At 44.3% G+C, this 22,399-nt stretch overlaps 1 protein-coding gene and 1 long non-coding RNA gene across 2 annotated transcripts in view; one reads left to right on the top strand and one right to left on the bottom strand.

Moving 5' to 3' along the window:
• Window positions 1–6,965: 6,965 nt before the first annotated feature.
• Window positions 6,966–22,399, bottom strand: part of SCD5 (stearoyl-CoA desaturase 5) — a 45,396-nt gene continuing 29,962 nt past the window's right edge. The window contains exons 2-5 of the mRNA XM_048509604.1: window positions 14,778–14,908; window positions 11,810–12,015; window positions 10,865–11,097; window positions 6,966–8,340 (exon numbers count right to left, since the gene is read on the bottom strand). Coding sequence (XP_048365561.1) covers window positions 8,150–8,340; window positions 10,865–11,097; window positions 11,810–12,015; window positions 14,778–14,908 — 761 coding nt within the window. The 3' untranslated portion in view covers window positions 6,966–8,149. The remainder of the gene's footprint in view (window positions 8,341–10,864; window positions 11,098–11,809; window positions 12,016–14,777; window positions 14,909–22,399) is intronic.
• Window positions 11,026–15,438, top strand: LOC125440063. The gene is made up of 3 exons (XR_007245626.1): window positions 11,026–11,182; window positions 12,382–12,436; window positions 15,194–15,438. It is a non-coding gene; the product is annotated as an uncharacterized LOC125440063 (long non-coding RNA).

The raw sequence follows: 22,399 nt of genomic DNA, 5'->3' as shown, positions 1-22,399 counted from the left end.
AAACTTTCATTTGTGCCATGCTACAAACTCTTTTTGAAATTCCAACCCAGTTTTGATAGCAGTTCGAGAATAAATGCTTCACTTTCATGCATTGGGAATGGTTTCCTCAGTATCTCTAATACAGCAATTGTAATAGAAATGTATTTGAAGGGAGAAGAATTCTTGCTCAGATATACACATTGCACATGACAATCTATATTTCAATAAATAAACAAACAAAAACCCCAATTTTGTACATCTGCCAATCTTCAATACTGTTTTAGTTCATTTTATCCCTCAGTGGCTAAAGTTGTACATGGAAGATTCTGAGCCGCTTTTAAGCTAACATGCTGCTTACAATGTGCCTAATAAATTTCAAAACTACATAAATGGACTTTTAAAATATATTTGGCTCAGAAAATCAATGAATGCTGCATGCAGCTGAAGCATTAACACACTTTATGATCAGTTTCTTATGCCTCAACGGTGAAAAGTCTTTTTTTGGGGGGGGAGAGGATTAAGATATCTACAAAATATAGAATAGTTGAAATATGCATGCACTAGGAGCTTTGAGCGCCTAGAATAGAAATTAGGTATCCAAACATTTAAAATGAAGCTTTATTTGGTTTAAGACATTATTTAGCTGTACACATTTACAAAAGACAATGTATATGTGACCTTAAAATTAATTCTCTAAACATACTGATTAGTATTTTTTTAGCCCTCGAAGCATATCGATGTTACTACAAGTACCTGCTCGCCAATAAATTAATTGCATATTTAACAACAAAACAAAGCAAAGAGTTCAAAAGGAAATAAATCCTGAGGCGCATTGGCCTTGCTACAAAGGGCAATTGCTCTCTTCTTCTCTCAAATCACATCAGTTTTTTAGTTCAAAATTGTTTAGGGGTGCATTTCGGTCTTATTGGGTGTCACGTGGTTCCAGATCCCGTGGCATCTCTGCATGCACTGAGGCCTGGTCTTCCTTGCTTATAGAAAGCCAGAACAGCAGGGAGAAAGGGTCTGGCTGGCTCTCTGTTTGCTGGGACTTCTTGATATGGGAGCATTCAAAAATTTGATCGCTGACCTGGTGGCCCCAGCAGCACAGCTTAATGCTGCAGGTCAGGGATCAAATTTTGGAAGCCCCCCATGTTAAAAAGTTCCTGCATGGGCTGGCAACCGGCAGGACCCGGAAGTGCTGGCATTGCACTGGGGTGATGGTGTATTTACAAAATAAAACAAGAGCCAGAGCTTTGTCGCTGTGCTGTTCTATACTCTGTCCCATCAAAAGATCTAAGCAGAATTGGAAATTCATCCACCACTTCTTCCTGGACCTTCTTTGTAGTGGAATGGTCCATGAGAGTCCTAGTGCCTGCCTTGATCTTTTGCACCCGCCATTTTGTATCAGCTTCTGGAGTCTCCGGGCTGCTGCAACCATTTTAAGAATGTTCCTAGGAGTTTCCCTGCTTGCAGCTCATCCAATGGCTGTTTCAATTTTAAAAGTACATGAATAATGTGTATTTTTATTTCTGGTGATCCTGCACACATGTTGCTTTTTTCCATTTTTCGTTTTGAATGAGATATCTTCATAGCTGCGAAGACACCATCTAAGAATTGCAGCAGCTCGGAGGGCTGGTCTACCTCCCATCAAGAAGCATTGGATAGACCTGGCATCCACAGAGGGCAGCTCTACCTATTGGTAGCCCACAACTGAAAGTAATGGGTAGACCCGCTTAATGGGTGGTAGACCAGCCCTCCGAGTGGCTGTGATTCTTAAATGGTGTCTTCAAGGCTATGAAGATATCTCACTCAAAACTAAAGAAAGAAAGAAAGAAAGAAAGAAAGAAAGAAAGAAAGAAAGAAAGAAAGAAAGAAAGAAAGAAAGAAAGAAAGAAAGAAAGAACGAACGAATCTAACGAATCTAACGTAACGTAATCTAACGAATCTAACGAACGGAACGAACGAAAGAAAAAAGAAAGAAAGAAAGAACTAACTAACTTAAACGGAATCCAACTTAACGAATCTAACGAACGGTAACGAATCCAATCCAACGGTAACTTAAATCCAACGAACACCAAACAGAACAGAATCGTAACATGTGCACAGGATCACTAGGAAAAAACAAACCTTATTCATATAATTTTTACATGGAAATGTCCATTGGATGAGCTACAAACAGGGGAACTCCTGAGAACATTCTTAAAATGGCATTGGCAGCACGAAGGCTCCTGAAACTGACACAAAATGGCGGGTGCTAGAAAAAGGAAAGCAAGAGCTCTAAAATGGAGTGGGAAAGACAAGTTTTGTCAATAGCCATTCGAGGGAATAAAAATGCTCTTTTATCAAACTAGCATATTTAATAGCACACAGAATGATGGTTATGATGAAGGCGGCACTTAAAAATGATTCTTTAATGCTCACAGAGATTCGGAACTGTTTCCACTTCCGGAAGCATGCTACTTTTACTTCCGCCAAACCACGACTGAGTTGTACCGGAAGTGATGTCATCACATGGGGACAATAGCTGCTACTTCCATATTTGACCTGCCTGTTTCTGCCTGTTGATCAACTGAGCATCAATAGGCAACAGCTAAAACTGCCTTAAGTTTGCCTGTCATAAGTGGGATCCCAGGAAGCCACTGTTCATTCTACCTCTTCGGCATTCTGTCACCTCGTTCTGTGGGGTTTTGCATAAGGACTTCCACCTCCTAAGTGCTGCTTTCTCCACTCTCCTGTCATGTGACAGTCCAACATGCCTCTCAGATTCCTGTACCTGGGGTTTCTTCTCCTTAACAGGCATTTGGGGCCGCTGTGGGAGGACAGATCTGAGAAAGTCAAGCTCAGTGGATGGAAATCCTTGAGACCATGCATGGTTGCCAAATCCAGGTTGGGAAATTCCAGAACATTTTGGGGTGGAACCTGAGGAAGGTATGGTTTGGGAAGAGGAAGAACCTCAACAGGTTTTATTTCATAGAGTACACCGTCTGAAGCTACCATTTTCTCCAAGGAAACTGATCTCTATAGTTTGGAAATCTACGTATCCAGTTCTCACATGCCTGAGGATACTTAAACCTGCAGATAGGGAGCACATTTACCTCAAACAGAGGTCTCTACAGACTCAGGTATGGTTTGGGAAGGGGAAGAACCTCAACAGGTTTTATTTCATAGAATACACCATCTGAAGCTACCATTTTCTCCAAGGAAACTGATCTCTATAGTTTGGAAATCTACGTATCCAGTTCTCACATGCCTGAGGATACTTAAACCTGCAGATAGGGAGCACATTTACCTCAAACAGAGGTCTCTACAGACCCAGGGGGACCCCCCAGGTCTGCAGAGAAATCTGACTAAAAAAAGGGATTCCCCCTCAAAAATATTTTTTAAAAAGCATTGTTGGTGCTCCATAGAGACAGAAATAATGAGAGTGAGGCGTGGCCACCTCTGAGAGCACAGGTGAGTGTGTAAGGCTCAGCATGGTGTTCAGAAAAAGCTTGACTAGGTGGGATGGAAGCCATGGTGTGCTGCTGAGGGGCACAGAAAGAGGGTAGGGGAGCCAGGGGTGTATCTATAGAAAATGGTGCTCGGGGCAAGCACTCAAATTGCCCCCCTCCCCAACATCTGACATCCATTTTTTGGATAACTGTACCATAATATCAGCTCAAATATTCAAGGAGCTCAGGGTAGCATACCCGGTGCTACTTTTACCCTCACACCAGTCTTCATGGCAGAGTGGGAATTTGAAACTGGTCCCCCCAGATACCAGCCCAACCTGCTTTCCTCTTCAACAACAACTACAAAAGCTACATCTCTAAATTATTATGGGCCTTCCCCCACTCACCGTTTGCTGCGCGCTACTCTTGCCAAGTAGGGTGGGGTCCAGCGGCACTCCCCACTACAGGGGCGGCGATAACGCAGCCGCCCCGACTCTGCCGCTCTCGCGCCCCCTCAGCGCACGTCATTTCTGGCGCTGCTGAAAACAGCGCCTTTTGATGACCTCGAGCAGAGCGCGGGGCAGCGGGGAAGCCGGGGAACACAATCCCCGCGCTGAAAAGGTCCACGCCAGATGAAAACGACGTCATTTTTAAAAGTGGGGAAACGGCCATTGATAAGCAAAATTATCATCTAAAGCACTTACCAAAACGGAGCACTTTGGAACACAACAAACAAAACGAGCAATGGATAAATCTCAGATCCAATGAATACCACACTATTCCTCCACGCTGCCCCTTGCCTGGATTTCCTGATTTAGACCTTAAGTCACATCTCCCGCGGGAAGATGTAAAAGCCTCTGCTACCTGAACACTTGGATAGCTTTGCTGTGACAACTGTCCTCTTCAGGATGCCTCCCTGGCCTCTGTTTGCCTGCTCTTCCCAACCATGGACACCCCTGTTCACAGACTACCTAATCTGAGTACCATGACAAAGACAGTACACAGAAGACCCACACCTGTGTATGGGACAGGAGGAGGACAACAGTGAAAAGTATTACAAACTGCACTGCATCAGAAATACCCTAGAAAGTACGACCTTGTTCCCACACGCATCCCTTAAACCTGTGGCACAGGTGAACGTGTGAACTGACTGCAATGAAAAGCGTGGAGTCCAAGGAGATTCAAACATTTCGTATGGGAGGCATTCCACCTGGTAAGGAGCAGCAAAAATAAGGTACTGCTTCCTGCTTTGCAAAAGGTCAGTTCACACATGCACACAGGCTTCTTGCTTTCTCCCATATATTTTGAATTGTGTGGTGGGACATAATGTGTGGGGAAGTTTTGTTGGGAAAGTGCATTGCGTTCCAGAGGGGCTTTCTTGCATTTCACTGTCTCTTTGATGCCACCCACAAGGCCTGCAAACGAGAGAGAAACGGTGTTCACTTGTGATAGCAAATGCACATAGAACTGCCGTGTGCATGCCTTTTATGAGGAATAAAAACCAAGACATGTAAACTTTACAAATGAAACCAGGGACCAGGAGCTGGAAGAATCTGAGGTTTAAATGACATGTTCAGCTGTATCTGCTTTGAATGTAGGTAACATGAAAATTATTCAACGCAGATCCAACGAAACATCAAGTGTGCCTTGTACATGGATTTGAACATGCATTCAAAGTAACTTGCAAACATGGCTTGAAAGAGAAACAAGGACCATTTCAGACATCACAGGGTAGCCAATTCCATATCCAATTCTATGCTTATCTTTAGAATTGAGTAAGCGTCATTAAAGGGGAAATTGGACAGCTGAGGAGGGGTAAATTGAACTGACATGTGCACTATTGTTACATTTTTATTACCATTCTGGATCTGCCTATCATCCTCCCCAAATCTGGATTTGCCTCTCCATCTCCATCTCCTCCACCCCAACTTCTGACTGCTCTGCCTCTCACATCCCCAACTTCTAGATCTATCATCTCTCCTCCACAACTGCTCTGCATCTCCCCCTCAACGCTTGGGTCTGCCTCTCATTCTCCCCCCTCCCAACTTCTGTGGCATCTGCCTCTTCTCCCAACTCGCAGAGTGGCAGAAGGAAAAGGCTGGTGGGCCTAGGACTCAGGAAGAGGGGCGTACCACCCAGCGGGGGGGCATATGGGGTCGAATGTCCCCAGGCTGTGGCCATTTAGTCACATGGGGGGTAGAAAATCGCCCCCACACCCCTCGTCTGCCGCCGCCCCCGGTCCATACACTGACTTGAAGACCTGGTGCAAAAAAGTTTGGTCTTGGGGGGGGAGGGGTGCAGAAAACTCAGATTTTGCACTGGGCTACATTTTCCCTAGATATGCCTCTGGGTATGGTGGCAAGACTGGGCAAGATCTCTGATAAGGTACCTCCAAGCCCAGGAGGTGGACAGGTTACTGGAAGAGGCTGGTGGGTCCAGGGTGCAAAAAGAGGGGGCATGGCAGGAGTGTGAGGCCTGGCTAGTTCAGTCAGGGTGGGGGCTGGTTGAATGCTCCCTCAAGGAGTTCCTGGGTTTAGAGCCCCACCCCCACCCCCTTGGTTACATGTCTGAGGGGAGCCTCTTCCCACCAATCTCTACAAGTTCCTTACAGATCTCTACTTATCAGGGTGTTTGTTGTGAGGGGGGAAGGGCAAGGAGTTTCCAAATGGACACTGGCAGAGGCATATCTAGGAAAAATGCAGCCTGGCCCCAAATCTGAGTTTTCCACCCCTCACCCTTCTCCACCACAACCAAACTTTTTTTTCTGGCAGTGAGGGGTGTGGGGGGGGGCTATTTTTCACCCCTCACGTGACTAAATGTCTGCAGCCCAGGGACGTTTGACCCCCTATGTCCCCCTGGGCAGTACGCCCCTGGTCACTGGCAACCTTACTCACACAAAAACACTGTGTAGCATCCAACCCTGGACCTGAGGACCCCCAGAAAACGGAAGGAAAGGGAGAGTGTGAGGTATTGTCGGGGCAGAAGTGGATAAAATCCATAGCACCCAGGGAAGAAAGACGCAGGCCTCCTCTCTATTACCACCCACCCTTTCCCCATCATCTTGAGGTAAGTCCTGTGGATGAAGCCCCTCTTTGTTCTGCAACATTGATAGACAGGTCTTCACTCTCACTTCAGTTCATTGCCACCTAACTAGAACTTGAGCAAAGCAGAGTCTACACTAGTTGGGCCCAAAGACTGCCTGGTGCTCCCGTAAAAACATCTCCGAGTGCCCAGTGAATTTGAGGCCCAACTGAGGCCGTACCTGCGTCCACATCCTTCAGTATGTAGTCTTTTCTCCCACCCCACCAGACGTTTGATGTACAGTGGCGTAGGAGGTTAAGAGCTCGTGTATCTAATCTGGAGGAACCGGGTTTGATTCCCAGCTCTGCCGCCTGAGCTGTGGAGGCTTATCTGGGGGATTCAGATTAGCCTGTGCACTCCCACACACGCCAGCTGGGTGACCTTGGGCTAGTCACAGCTTCTCGGAGCTCTCTCAGCCCCACCTACCTCACAGGGTGTTTGTTGTGAGGGGGGAAGGGCAAGGAGATTGTCAGCCCCTTTGAGTCTCCTGCAGGAGAGAAAGGGGGGATATAAATCCAAACTCTTCTTCTTCTTCTTCTTCTACATCCACCCCACATTTTTATATAAATTTATTTTTTTACCATTCCTTATTTGTTTCAATCCCTCCTTGACTCAGATATGCAAACAGTGGGACAGGTCAGTTACCAGTGAATTAAAATGCAGACATTCTCAGCTAGTAGGTCAAAGGTAATTTTGACTTTCCTTTTTTGAATCTCTGGTGACCACTTTAACTTTTGGGGAAAGTTTCCAGGTGGCCAGCCAGGAGAAAACTAAGCCAAGAGAATCTTATGGTGCTTGCCTGCAAAATTCTCCTTTTACTGAAATTAATGGGCAAGCAAAGAGAGAGTGCTGTATGGCCTTTATACCAACAAAAAATCACCAGATGGGTATAGAAAAACATTTGGTTTTGCTACTATAATGGAAACAACCCACTTGCATGATCAGTGCTGTTGAGGAACTGTCAATTCCTTCGGCCTGTCGAGAGTTTGCATGTGCAACCGATATGAATGCCTTCATTGGGTATCATCATCACAAGAGAAGTCCAAAAACTCTACTACATTTAACTCTAATATTAAATAATATGAAACCTTCTGAAACACTGTACTTAAGACAGCTAAGAAATTAGGCTACATCCACTCAAGATTTAATTCCATTAAAGCAGAGGAGTCCCAATACTGTGTTCTGGGGAACCCTGAAATCCCTCCTGATCTAATCAGGGATCCTCACCTAGATGTTCAGAAATGGTGGACAAGCTTCCTTGAAATGATGCTTGCCTACTACTTCTGATATTTCCTGCCATTTCTTGTTCAGTGTTTGGTATGTTCTGCACTGTGTTCTCGATTCATACAAAGCAATAGTTAAGTCCCGTCGGCCAGTCAAGTGACCCTGCGTGAACTCAGCGTGACCCAGAGTAACCCAGTAACACAAGAGTTCCTTGGGATGTCTGCTGAAGGTGCTCATGGAAGAATAGGACATGTGGAAATCATTGCATTAAGGGGAAATGGAATTAATCCAGGAATTAATTTGGCCTATGTTAGATGAAAAAAATACTACTTCTATCCTAAGGAGAAGGGGAAGGGGTAAAGAAGACCCCCAATGAAGAAACATACAAACAACACATACAGCAGCAGCAATGTTCAGAGATGAGTTTTCATTTTTCAAGAACTGCCATCTCCAGACCTTTCTTTGCGGGCTCGGACCATCTCCTTGGGAGCCGATTTTCGTTCAGTGACCAAACCCAACCAAAACATGAAGTCAATGAACCATGTGGTTGGGTTGAATTTCAAGCCAAACTCGCTAGCTGAATAATCAAACGGAAAGGTGTGGTGGTAATTGTGAAAACCTTCACCTAGGAAACAAAGAGAAAGTCAAAGGTTAAGGGGAAGAAACACTGGAGGGTGGCACGGGAGAGGTGCTCAGAAACCATCTGTTGGGGGGAGGGGGAACGTGATTTTCACAATGACAGAAAAAAGGTAAAAATCAAATGTGCAGGTGTAAACTGCCACCAAGTCACAGCCTACTTATAGTGACCCCAGCAAGGGGCTTTGGGGGCAAGTGAGGAGCTGAGGTGGGCTTCCATTACCTTCTTCTACAGAATCTTCCTTGGTGGTCTCCCCTCCTGGTACTGATTTTTACTGTTAAGAATTGGACTCTGTAGCACTATATAAGTAGTTTAATGTGCAATCATAGAATCATAAGAGTTGGAAGAGACCACAAGGGCAATAAAGGCAATGATGCTAGTGTAACCCCCATGCTCAGAATGGGTTGACCCAGAAAGGGGTGGAGACTCAAAGCAGCAGAAGGCTGCAGAGCTCATGTAGTTTGGAGGAGACAAGGCTATCAGACTCGGACCTTGATTTGTATAAGCCCTTAACACCTTGTTAAGGGTTTTTTGTGGTTGTAATGGGTGAGAGTTCTCCTGGAAACCTTCATCATGTTGAATCCTGTTCATCAAGCCCTTGGAGTCTTCAGGAGCCAACCCACTTGCAAAGAAGAATTGGACTTGGCAATATCAGCAGACTGTAAATATAAGGACTTGAAAATGCAACCTGAACAGGACCCTTGAAGTGTGATGTTAAATGTTGAAGTTATATGTTAAGAAAGTAAACCATGTTGTTTTTTAAAATTTGTTGTTGCAAACTCATTCCAAGTTCTGCCCCACAGAACCCACAGATAGAGGTTACACTAGGAAAAGTTGAAGACAGTGACTGGACTCGATCATGGAAGCCCCAGCCCTCAGTCTGCAAGACTCATATAAGGCTATTAGTGATAGAACATTTTGGAGGCCATTAATTCGTAGCGAAGCCATAAGCTGGAAGTGACAATTTGCAATACCCAGTTATTCATGTGATTGTACAACAGAATATGTTTGTAGATTAAGTCTCTGGAAATTTTTGGGAACCACTGAATCTTGAGGTCAAGCTGTATTTCATCAGTCTCCTTCAAGCGCTCATGAGCAGCAGTGGGATTCAGCCGGTTCGCACCACTTCGGCAGAACCGGTTGTTAAAATGGTGCTTGTAAACAACCAGTTGTTAAATTATTTGAATCCCACCACTGCCCATGAGCCAATAGAAATAATGAATTCTGATGGTCTCAGTGATTCCCAAGAAGCTACAAGACGTTAAGGTAAAATCGGCAAGTCTGGAATCCAACTCTTTGGCGGAGCTGGCCACAAGGTTGTGGGAAAGAAGCAGAACCCTAAGAGGACACACAAAGCCCTGGAGAGGACTGAAGTATCCATCGACTGGCAAAGTATCTTATCTGCTTAATTTGCCATATGCTGAATTATAAGGCTGTTCAGTCTTTGTGAGAAAAGGAAAGTAAATATATTTGAATGTAAGACATTTGACACCTGACACCCAATGTAACATGCGCACAATAATAAGAACATAAGAACATAAGAACAAGCTAGCTGGATCAGACCAGAGTCCATCTAGTCCAGCTCTCTGCTACTCGCAGTGGCCCACCAGGTGCCTTTGGGAGCTCACATGTAGGATGTGAACGCAATGGCCTTCTGCGGCTGTTGCTCCCGATCACCTGGTCTGTTAAGGCATTTGCAATCTCAGATCAAGGAGGATCAAGATTGGTAGCCATAAATCGACTTCTCCTCCATAAATCTGTCCAAGCCCCTTTTAAAGCTATCCAGGTTAGTGGCCATCACCACCTCCTGTGGCAGCATATTCCAAACACCAATCACACGTTGCGTGAAGAAGTGTTTCCTTTTGTTAGTTCCTAATTCTTCCCCCCAGCATTTTCAATGTATGCCCCCTGGTTCTAGTATTGTGAGAAAGAGAGAAAAATTTCTCTCTGACAACATTTTCTACCCCATGCAAAATTTTATAGACTTCAATCATATACCCCCTCAGCCACCTCCTCTCCAAACTAAAGAGTCCCAAACGCTGCAGCCTCTCCTCATAGGGAAGGTGCTCCAGTCCCTCAATCATCCTTGTTGCCTTTCTCTGCTCTTTTTCTATCTCCTCAATATCCTTTTTGAGATGCGGCGACCAGAACTGGACACAGTACTCCAAGTGCGGTCGCACCACGGCTTTATATAAGGGCATGACAATCTTTGCAGTTTTATTATCAATTCCTTTCCTAATTATCCCCAGCATAGAGTTTGCCTTTTTCACAGCTGCCATGCATTGAGTTGACATTCCCATGGAACTATCAACTAAGACGCCTAAATCCCTTTCCTGGTCTGTGACTGATAGCATTGACCCCTGTAGCGTGTATGTGAAGTTTGGATTTTTTGCCCCTATGTGCATCACTTTACATTTTGCTACATTGAACTGCATTTGCCTTTTCTGATAATCTAATAATAATAATCTAGAATGGGAGACCTTTGTCGGGAGGCAATGTTCTTGGTACTCACCAATGGCCCCTATATTGACAAATACATTCTGTCTAGGGTTGATGGTCTTGTCGTATGGCCGATTGCCGTACATGTGAGCCGCGCTGTTGACCAGCCAAGAGACATTGAGTGAGACGGTGTAACGGAGGATCGAGGCAAGGAAGTAGGAATTCCACACGGTCTCCCCCCAGAAGTACCAAGGCACAAAAGTAGGAAGGACAAAACACATCAGCACTACTGAACTCTTATAGTACCTGTGAAGAAAGGAGAAGGGTCACCAGGTAACACCACACAAGACATCGTTGCCTACGTTGCTGAAATCCAAGTTACTTCTAAATGGTGTGCGTGAGTAAACAAATAACGGGTTGGCAGAGGGTGACATTGTTTCATGTGTTTGCAACGCATTGCTCTGTTAGCTGCCTTGAGTCTAGTAACGTAAGGTGGACACAAATGTTAAAGATAAATAAATGGGCCACTTTGCAAAGCGGTGTAGAAGTTCTGTGAGCAAAGTATACCAATCCAGCCAATGAATAACCCCTTGCCTTTGAACATCTGAGACCCTGAGAGAGCCAATGTGGTGAAGTGGTCAAGAGCAGGTGGATTCTAATCTGCAGAACTGGGTTTGATTCCCCCATTCCTCCACCTGAGTGGAAGAGGCTTATCTGCCGAACCAGATGTGTTTCCGCACTCCTACATTCCTGCTGGGTGACCTTCGGCCAGTCACAGTTCTTCGGAACTCTCTCAGCCCCGCCTACCTCACAAGGTGTTTGTTGTGGGGAGAGGAAGGGAAAGGAGCTTGTGAGCCACATTGACTCTCCTTACAGGAGAGAAAGGTGGGGTATAAATCCAAACTCTTGTTCTTCTTCTGAACACTGTTTCATTTTAAATAGATGCATGAACCTAGAGAAATTGTGCAAATCATTTAGCCTCTGCTCTCATCAGGGCTCCCCCGTCCATTTCACTCACTTCCTCTGAAACCGAACAACCGGGTCATCCAGCAGGTCGCTGAAGTCCAGTTTTCTCCCTTTCTCTATGACATCTCGGTGCTTCCGGACAAAGAGCCAGCCGATGTGGGCGAAGAAGAATCCGCGTTTGGCGTTGTGAGGATCAGCATCCGTCTCTGAGAACTTGTGATGCACTCGGTGGTCTCGACACCATTCAAAAATATCATTCTGCAGGGAGAACGGAGAGCGGTATTACAAAAATGTAAACGCGTCATCCCTGTAGGGAGTTTTGTTATTTTATTATTAATTTGATTCATTTCTACCCTGCCTTTCTCCCAATGGGGGCCCAAAGCAGCTTTCTTCATTCTCCGGTCCTCCATTTTATCCTCACAACAACCCTTTGAGGTAGGTTAAGCTAAGAGAGTGTGATTGGCCCAAGTTCACTAAGTAAGTAGCCATGGCAGGGAGTTCTAAATCCCTCCTTATTTAGACCTGATACAGTAGTTTTAAATTACATTTTTTAAAATCACCACAGCAAAAAAGGCATGATTTCACTTGTGTTTTACTATCTATTGTTTTACTATCTAATGGCAGGATTTGAGATTCCAAAGAAAACAGCAGAATGGTTTAGAATATTAGCAATGATATGGTATGTAATTGGTAAAAATTGTTTCATTTTAAATAGATGCAAGAACCTAGAATTGATTAGAATTCAACAATGAGATAACATGAAGTTATTATATGGTTTTAGGGTGTTTAGTTTAGTTAGTTATTATAGGTCAGTGATGGTGAACCTTTTCGAGACCGAGTGCCCAAACTGCAACCCAAACCCACTTATTTATCACAAAGTGCCAACACGGCAATTTAACCTGACTACTGAGGTTTTAGTTTAGAAAAAATGGTAGGCTCCGAGGTGTGCTTTACCCGAGAGGAAGCTTGGTGGTAGTTGGTGGCTTTCCTTTGAAGCAACTGTGCAACGCTTTGAACAGGTGAATCACGACCCTAGGAGGGTTTACTCAGAAGCAAGCCCCATTGCCAGCAACCGAGCTTACTCCCAGGTAAAGGAGTAAGCATAGGCACCAGCCCTCCCAGCCGAGTCCTACCTGCTCGCTGCGGTGTGCGCACGTCATGCCCAGCGGCCCAGGGCAGCCTAGGTGCGGTGTGGGATGATTTCCTGCCCCCCCTCCACCACATGACGGACTCTGTGCGCACGTGCCAAAGGTTCGCCACCACTCTTATAGGTTCTGTTTAGTAGTCATTGTAAAATGTATGTCTTAATTTTTTTGTGTTCTTTTTTGTATTTTTTTTAACTTTTATTTTGTATTAATGTCATGATAGATGTGAAAGTGTACAGTGGTATATGTTTTTGATGTTGAGAAAATTGACATTTATTTTTTAAAAAGAAGTTTTACTTGTGTTGTGCAGAACGGGCCTCTGTGGTATTGTTTTGCATTTATCTCTATGGCTGTAATGTAAACATTAAAGGATCAAAGGACGGCATTACCACTGAACTGCTTGAAAGGAACAAAGAATTAAAAGACTATGCAGCAGCCCTAGGGGGTTTTAACTGAATAAGATTATAGATTTAACTGAATAAGATTCCTTATGAGGAGAGGCTGCAGCGTTTGGGACTCTTTAGTTTGGAGAGGAGACGTCTTAGGTGGGATATAATTGAAGTCTATAAAATTATTTCATGGGGTAGAAAATGTTGACAGAGAGAAATTTTTCTCTCTTTCTCACAATACTAGAACCAGGGGGCATTCATTGAAAATGCTGGGGGGAAGAATTAGGACTAATAAAAGGAAACACTTTTTCACGCAACGTGTGATTGGTGTTTGGAATATGCTGCCACAGGAGGTGGTGATGGCCACTAACCTGGATAGCTTTAAAAGGGGCTTGGACAGATTTATGGAGGAGAAGTCGATTTATGGCTACCAATCTTGATCCTCTTTGATCTGAGATTGCAAATGCCTTAACAGTCCAGGTGCTCGGGAGCAACAACCGCAGAAGGCCATTGCTTTCACATCCTGCACGTGAGCTCCCAAAGGCACCTGGTGGGCCACTGCGAGTAGCAGAGAGCTGGACTAGATGGACTCTGGTCTGATATAGCTGGCTTGTTCTTATGTTCATGCTGTTAGCCAGTTTGCATCATCTTTTTTGCGCAAGAATTCCTCGTACTGCATGGTATCTGTGTTCCCTCCCCCATTTCTTGATTTACGCTTCGAATTCTGAAACAGCACAGCGGCTGCAGCAACGAAATCACTGTCATAAAACAGCTGCTGGAAAAGCCAGCCGCAAAATGATTGCCGCAGCTTAATTTCATTCACTTGGCTGTGCTGGCAGCTGCTGCCAAAGCAACATTTAAAAAGGGTGTATAGTCAATCAAATCTCCAATAGTCAATCAGAAGTCTTGATGGGCAAAAGCCCTACCCTTCCTAAAATCACTTGGCAGGCCCACAAAAAGGTGTCGGAGGAACCATGTTGGGGATCCCCTGCAAAAGCCAGCTCAGTAGTGCAGTGGTTAAGAGCAGGTGCACTCTAATCTGGAGAACCAGGTTTGACTCCTTACTCTGCCACTTGAGCTGTGGAGGCTTATCTGGTCAACCACGTTAGCTTGTGCACTCCAGCACATCCCAGCTGGGTGACCTAGGGTTAGTCACAGTTCTTTGGAGCTTTCTCAGCCCCACCCACTTCACAGGGTGTTTGTTGGCAGGGGAGGGAAGGGAAAGGAGATTGTGAGCCCCGTTGAGTCTCTTTACAGGAGAGAAAGGGGGGGCTATAAATCCAAACTTTTCTTCTTCATCTTGATCATAGCAAAAGAGGTTTCATGTGTGAAATAGCAATTGCAGCTCAAAGCCCACAGACACAACATTCACAGGGAGCACCAGGCTTCGGCCCCGCTGCTCTTTCCGCTCAGCAGCCAGTCATCGACAGGACAGTAGAGAAATCAAGCAAAGGGCATGCAGAGGGGAGTCAGAGCAAAAACTCACTTGAAAGGCCATAGAATTGGCCGCAGCCAGGAATATCCGCAAAGGCAGCTTGGCTTTGTAGGATCTGTGACTCCACAGGCGGTGGGCCCCCGCTGTCACTCCCAGGGCTGTCACTAGGAAACATAGGTAAGCTGAAAAATATAAAGGAGATTTGAATAAATATATATGTACACACACAAACATCCTGTACTAAGCAGCGGCATCCGTTGTCGTTCCTTGTTAAAATATCATTCTCCCTCTTGTTGGAGCCCCTGTTGAGGATACTCATCCAGCTAGAACCATTGAACAGATGGGACAAAAATGACTGCTTATGAATGTCTGGACACCATCTGAAGTCCTGCCGTTGGCCTTTAAAACCTGTTTTTATTATTTATTTGTTTGCTTATTTATTTATATCCCACCTTTCTCCCCAGCAGGGCTCCAGAGCAGGTTGTATCAGTTTTCTCTCTTCCATGTTATCCTCACAACATCCCTATGAAGTCAATTAGGCAGAGAGTGTGTGACTGTCTCCGAGAGTCACCTGGCAAGCTTCCATGGCAGAGTGAGGGATTCGAACCTGGATTTACCCTGATCCTAGTCCACCACTTCAGCCACGACGCCACGCTGGATTCCTACATACAAGCTCCCTTTTATCATACGATACCCCAAACTGGATGGCCCAGGCCCGTGGTGGCGAACCTATGGCACTCCAGATGTGCATGTGGAACCCCCATGCTCAGAATAGGTTGACCCAGTAAGGGGTGGAGACTCAAAGCAGCAAGAGGCTGCAGAGCTCATGTAGTTGGAGGAGACAAGGCTACCAGACTCGGACTTTGATTTGTATAAGCCCTTAACATCTTGTTAAGGTAACTGCAATGTTGTTGGGAACTACTGGGAAGGTAGTTGTTTGTTTTTGCTATGTTGTAAATGTTGGAGTTTATTGTTTCAGGGTTTTTTATGTTTGTAATGGGTGAGAGTTCTCCTGGAAGCCTTCATCATGTTGAATCCTGTTCATCAAGCCCTTGGAGTCTTCAGGAGCCAACCCACTTGCAAAGAAGAATTGGACTTGGCAGTAGACTGTAAATATAAGGACTTGAAAATGCAACCTGAACAGGACCTTGAAGTGTGACATTAAATGTTGATGTTTGATGTTATATGTTAAGGAAGTAAACCATTTTGTTTTTAAAAATTGTTGTTGCAAACTCATTCCAAGTTCTGCCCAACAGAACCCACAAGCTGAGGTTACAAATGGACTACAATTCCCATCAACCCCTGATGGGAATTGTAGTCCATTCACATCTGGAGTGCCATAGGTTCGCCACCACGGGCCCAGGCAAGCCTATCTTATCATATCTCATAATCTTGGCAGGGCCCTGGTAAGTACTTGGATGGGAGACCACCAAAGACGTCCAGCATTGTTATGAAGAGGCAGAAAATGGCAAACCATCTCTGAACCTCTCTTGCCTTGAAAGCCCTACAGGGTCGCCATAAATCAGCCACAACTTGACAGCACTTTTCACCATCTAATGATATTGACAGAATAACAAGGAGGAATTTCTTCTCTGAAGAATGTATAATCTAAGGGGGTGGGAGCATGAGACCTTGAGGGGAAGGAGCTGAGGCTTAGTGGCAGAGCATCTGCTTTTATATGCAGAAGGTCTCAAGTTCAGGCCCTAGGATCGCCAGTTAAAAAGGATCAGGCAGTAGGTAACGTGAAATACCTCTACCTAAGAGCCTGAAGAGCGGTTGCCTGTCTGAGTAGACAATACTGATCTTGATGGACAGAAGGTCTGATTCATTATACGGCAGCCTCCTGGGTTCAAAAGAGTGGGGGAGCCAACATATCAAAGCATACATGCGAGCAAATGGAAATACATGCATTTAGATTCCTTTTTGAGGAGGGAGTTTGAAAAGTTAATTCAAAGCCTTTGAGGAAAAGGTGGGTTTTGAAGAAGGAATTGAAAAAATAGGAGAGAAAGAGACAAAAGACAGCAAGGAGCTGCAGAGAGGGAAAATGGAGATGTTTCCAGTGTGGAAAACCTTATCTAGAATGTAGAACTTGGCAATAAAACCTGTCTGCCTGCTGAAATTTAACATTCAAGGTCTCTAAGGTCAAGTGTCCTTTTTCTTCTGCCCCCAAATTGGCAGCAAACATTCCTCAGCTGCAGTTTTCTGCCGCCTCACCTTTGTGCTTTATCTTAGGCAGCAATAAAGCTGGTGCTGAAGAGATCAGAGCTTTGTAAATAAACCTAAAAGCTTCTATACCCCCCCCCCCCAATTTATTTCAATTCTAAGAGGATATGGTAAAACAGATGAGGAAATCACCACACATGCCCCAAAGCTCACTGGAGCAAGCAAGGACCAGGTAAAAATGTATAATAAATCATACAAATAATTAGTAAATACTCCAGGGCATCCAGTGGATTTGCTGCCTTTTATTCTGTGCTTTTAATTGCAGAGTGCTAAAGCTATTCTATAGATGCTGATTTCACACGTTGAGATTCAGTAGCTGCCCCTGTCAGATTTCTTTGAGCCACCAAAGACACTAGATTCTGCTGGGAAGCAAAATGGACGCCAAGAACATACTGAATGGCCGTCTTTGTTCCCTCCACTAATAGTGATATAATCTGAACGGAAACATCAGAAGGGTTTTTTTTCCGTCACTGGCTAAGATTTCAGCAGTTTACTCCATATGTCCAAGGAATAGCTACCATCTGACATACTTCTAAAGCTACCAAAAAAGCCAAATTGTGTGTAACGTATATGACAGAGGAACAAGACAGTGCGTCACACACTGAAGACGGAGGATCAATATAGTCAATAAATGTATTTACATATATATTATTATAATTGTCCAGTTACTGAATCCAATGATTGTACATCCAGTTTTTTTGAAAAACAAGTAAAAGAGAATTTCTGTTGTTGAAAAAAATATTTTACTTGTTTTTCAAAAAACTGGATGTACAATCATTGGATTCAGTAACTGGACAATTATAATAATATATATAACTACATTTATTGACTATATTGATCCTCCGTCTTCAGTGTGTGACGCGCTGTCTTGTTCAGCTATACTTCTAAAGCTAGCATGGTTTCAAAAAAGCATTGCGCTCGTCAGATCTCAGAAACGAAGCAGGGTCTGTGTCAAGACCTGATGGACTGGTCATGTTATGAGTTTCCAGGAGGAACTCGGAGAAGTAGCATCTGAGGGCAGAAGTCCACCTGCTCAGTTTCTTTTTTGCTGACCGTCTCAGGTGGCTGGAGACATTTCCATAACCGAATGGAACGTCATGGAGAAAATTTTCATTTGTGGTCTGGGAAGAACCTAAATGGCTTGGGGGAGGGGAGCCCTACAGCTGCATGTGATGCTAGGCATGCCAACCTCCAGACGGGGCCTGGTGATCTCTCAGAATCACAAATGGTCTCAAGATTATAGCAATTATACTCTGCTGAATTATACTCTGCTGAAGTCGCTCCCCACAAACTCCACCCTCCCCAGTCTCCACCGGCAAAACTTCAGCAATTTTCCAACCAAGAACTGGCAGCCCCACGTTGCAATGGGGGAAATGGCTTCATGTGGCCAGATCGGGTTGAGAAAATAGCACGGAGGGGCAGGTTTTAATACTCCACCTGAGCAGCAGTGGCGTAGGAGGTTAAGAGCTCGTGTATCTAATCTGGAGGAACCGGGTTTGATTCCCAGCTCTGCCGTCTGAGCTGTAGAGGCTTATCTGGGGGATTCAGATTAGCCTGTACACTCCCACACACGCCAGCTGTGTGACCTTGGACTAGTCACAGCTTCTCGGAGCTCTCTCAGCCCCACCCACCTCACAGGGTGTTTGTTGTGAGGGGGGAAGGGCAAGGAGATTGTAAGCCCCTTTGAGTCTCTTACAGGAGAGAAAGGGGGAATATAAATCCAAACTCTTCCTCTTCTTCTATATTTACTGCTATTCTGTTTTTGCAGCTTCTGCACAACATACTCTCTTTCTGTCCTGTTTCTATTCTTTTCCCTGCGCTTTCCCAAACCTGCTATCATTTGCAGGGAGATGCTATCACACTAAGATATGGTTTCATTAATTCCTAGCTACAAGGACCTGATATGGCATCTTTATGCCTAATGTGTTTTTCCAAGGGCGCCAAGTTTTCAAGGGTAGAGATGAAAAGGATCAAATATCCTCCCTTGTTAGGGTTCCCAGGCCCAGATTGCAATGGGGGATCCCCCCTCCCTCGGTCCATTGCCTGAAACGTGGTGTGGGAGAATTTTTTGTTAAAAAGCATTATTACTGGAAGTGACCACAAGGAGCTCTAGGAATTGCCTATGGTTTTACTGAAGAAGAAGAAGAAGAAGAAGAGGAGGAGGAGGAGGAGGAGGAGGAGGAAGAGGAGGAGGAGGAGGAGGAGGAGGAGTTTGGATTTTTATCCCCCCTTTCTCTCCTGCAGGAGACTCAAAGGGGCTTGCAATCTCCTTGCCCTTCCCCCCTCACAACAAACACCCTGTGAGGTAGGTGGGGCTGAGAGAGCTCCGAGAAGCTGTGACTAGCCCAAGGTCACCCAGCTGGCGTGTGTGGGAGTGTACAGGCTAATCTGAATTCCCCAGATAAGCCTCCACAGCTCAGGCGGCAGAGCTGGGAATCAAACCTGGTTCCTCCAGATTAGATACACGAGCTCTTAACCTCCTACGCCACTGCTGCTCTTTTTCCAATGTTTTTCCAATGGGTGATTCTCTTTCATGATTATAATTACTAATCAAGAATAAGAGTTGTCAATACTATTCTAACAAATACTGCTTTACTAATGAAACACTATTACAATATATACCACCACCATAACAATATAATAAAACTAATTTAATCGCACTGTTAATATAGTCCAAACAGGATTCTAGATAATAAGGACTGTTTTAAATCCAACAGATTCTTCCTCAGTGATTGTATATGCAAAATTGTAAGAAGAGGACTGCAGAACATTCAAAGGGACCAGTTATCCTAATTCTTCTTTTGATAAGTCGCATCTATAACAGGATACACAGAGTCAAAACAACATACCGTACAGGCAATATTAAATAGAACAACAGACTTAGGGAATAAGATCTTAAACTGATAACCAAAAAGCCTCCATTTTTGGTGTGCCGTTCTTGGATTGCCTGATACAGCAAAGTGTCTTTTCTGGCATTTAAACAGAGATGCTGCCAAACCCTACTTGAAGGAATACGAACACAGTAAGACACCTGTATCCAATCTACATTGATGAAAAGGTTACAAGAAGCATGCATAGTCAAGGAAGGCTTTCAACTCTTGTAGAGACAGCGATCTAAATTTAGAGATAACTCTGGCTTCCTGCTGTGCTAGCAAATGATGGGTGTCAGTATAATCATGATGCCTGGATTGAAAAGACCACAAAACAAAAAATCATAGATCATTTTCTGAATGACCTAATCGCATGAAATGTACTACCAGTGGAGCATCCATGATCTGGTTCTTTATTCTAGAATTATGTTCACCAATTTTCATTTTGATAGACACACTCTTTCCAATATAGATATGATCTCAGGGACATAAAATTAAATATACAGATCTCTTTGTTTTGCAATTACTGAACTCATTCAGCTGAAAAGAAAATCCAAAAGATGGGTGTTTAACCTCCTTAATGATTAAAGATAACTTACAAACTGAGCACCCTGAGCATTTAAAATGCCCTCGGATCTCATGTTCAACAGGTATAGAGTAAGTGGTGTCTGTATGAACTAGAATGCTCTTTATATTATGTGTATGTTTTAAACCAAAAATAGGAGCATTATCGCAACCTAGTATCCTTTTAATCAGGTGCCAATTATTTCAAATGACCTTTTGGATTTTTTGAGTCAATGCAGTATGGTCAAAGGTACATATCAACCAATTACAATCTCACTTAATCTTCTCTTCTAAAAGTTATGGTTTCAAAACACTTTGAGCGCTACACATAGCTGTGTTGATGATCTGTTCAAGATAACATCATGTTTTAAATTGAGATTGAAAGATTGTATCTGCTGTACAGTAATCGCTATACAAGATGGCATTTCTGTTTAACCTCAAAAATTGTCCATAAGATAAGTTCAACCTTAGACGCCATGGGTAAAAAGAGGTAAAGTGAAGCAACAACTTTTTATCAGATTCCAAAAGGATGGGTATGTGTTCTACGACTGATGTCAAAAAACACTTCCATGTTTAGAAATGATACTTTACATGGATCTACTCTGCCTGATAATTTGATATGATGATCCGCTGAATTGATCCAATCCAAAAATGCTCTAGAAACAAAACTGATTCAAAGATGAAAAATAAAACCTCTATACACCATGCATATGCAAGAATATATTTTGCATAAACCTGGTCATTGCAAAAAAATTTCCATTCCAAACAAACCATGTAAATGTTAGTCACAAATGGTGCACAGGCAGATCCCATTGAGACACCATGGGCCTTTCCCCACTTACCTTAAGCCCCGCGCTACTTGAGGAGAGTAGCGCGGGGTCCCCCGGCACTCCTCACGACAGGGCGGCGACAGCGCAGCTGCCCCAATGCTGCCACTGTCGCGCCCTCTCAGCGCGCGGCATCCCTGGCACTCTTCTTAACGGCGCCTTTTGATGACCTCGCGCAGAGCGCGGGGTCGTGGGGACGCCCGGGCGCGCGCCAGGGATGCCGCACGCTGAGAGCAGCGTGCGGCATAGGGGGGGATCGAAGAGCGTGGGGAAAGGCCCATGTTGTGGCAAAAAAGTGCCTGTACTAAAAATAATTGTGCTGCAACACAATATCTAATAGTTGAAAAAGAAAAGCGTGTGTGTGTGGGGGGGTTGCTGATCTGATGCTAAGTATCATTTCCCCTCACTTTATTAGTGTGCAAAGAGGATACATCAGATGTGGCTAGAACTGAATCTCCAGGTATTTACAAATTCTCCAGTTTGACAAAAAAAAGTCATTGGAATATTTTATGCATGACTTGGTTTTGATGGCAAATGGATGAATGAAATGTTCTGTGCATTTGCAAACAGGTTCGAGAACAGAGTTACGGCCTGGGACTATTGGTTGTCCTGGGAGAGGATTGCCTGCTTTCTGTATCTTCAGTAATACACTAAAAATTGGAACTTGTAGGTGTTCATTAATCAACAACCCATAAATGTGCTCATTAACGTTGCCAAGGCTTAAACCCTTCATGCAAACCGTGCAAATCGAAGACCTACATGTTTGATGGTGTCTCCTGCTAATAGTGAGCAGGTATGTTAATCACTAAGCTGGCAATTAGTGATTAGTGTTTTCCTTTTTAAGCAAAAATGCCCCCACTCCACTTCAATTCTGACTGAAATCAACAAAGAATGGTTTTTATTCTGTGGAAACAGGAGTAAAGGACAGCTTTTTGTAGAATGCCAGAATCATTTGAAGGTAAAATTGCCTATATCCCATTTTTCTTCCCATTCTACTTCTCTACCATAACCCCCATTGATTTTGCTTCCCTTTAAACACAGCCACCTGGAGAGTGCAGTGAATGCCAATCATGCCCTGGCCCCTTGTACATCATCAAGAAGACCTTCACCCGTGCTCCGATGCCAGATTTGTCAATTTTGCCAGTCGGGTATGTGAAATGAAAACAAGGTCGCATCCCACTGAGATTCT

The sequence above is a fragment of the Sphaerodactylus townsendi genome, linkage group LG10, assembly GCF_021028975.2.
Source record: "Sphaerodactylus townsendi isolate TG3544 linkage group LG10, MPM_Stown_v2.3, whole genome shotgun sequence".
NCBI classification, from domain to species: domain Eukaryota; kingdom Metazoa; phylum Chordata; class Lepidosauria; order Squamata; family Sphaerodactylidae; genus Sphaerodactylus; species Sphaerodactylus townsendi.
The sequence above is the reverse complement of the archived record's forward strand: the minus strand, read 5'-3'. Positions and strand labels throughout refer to the sequence as shown.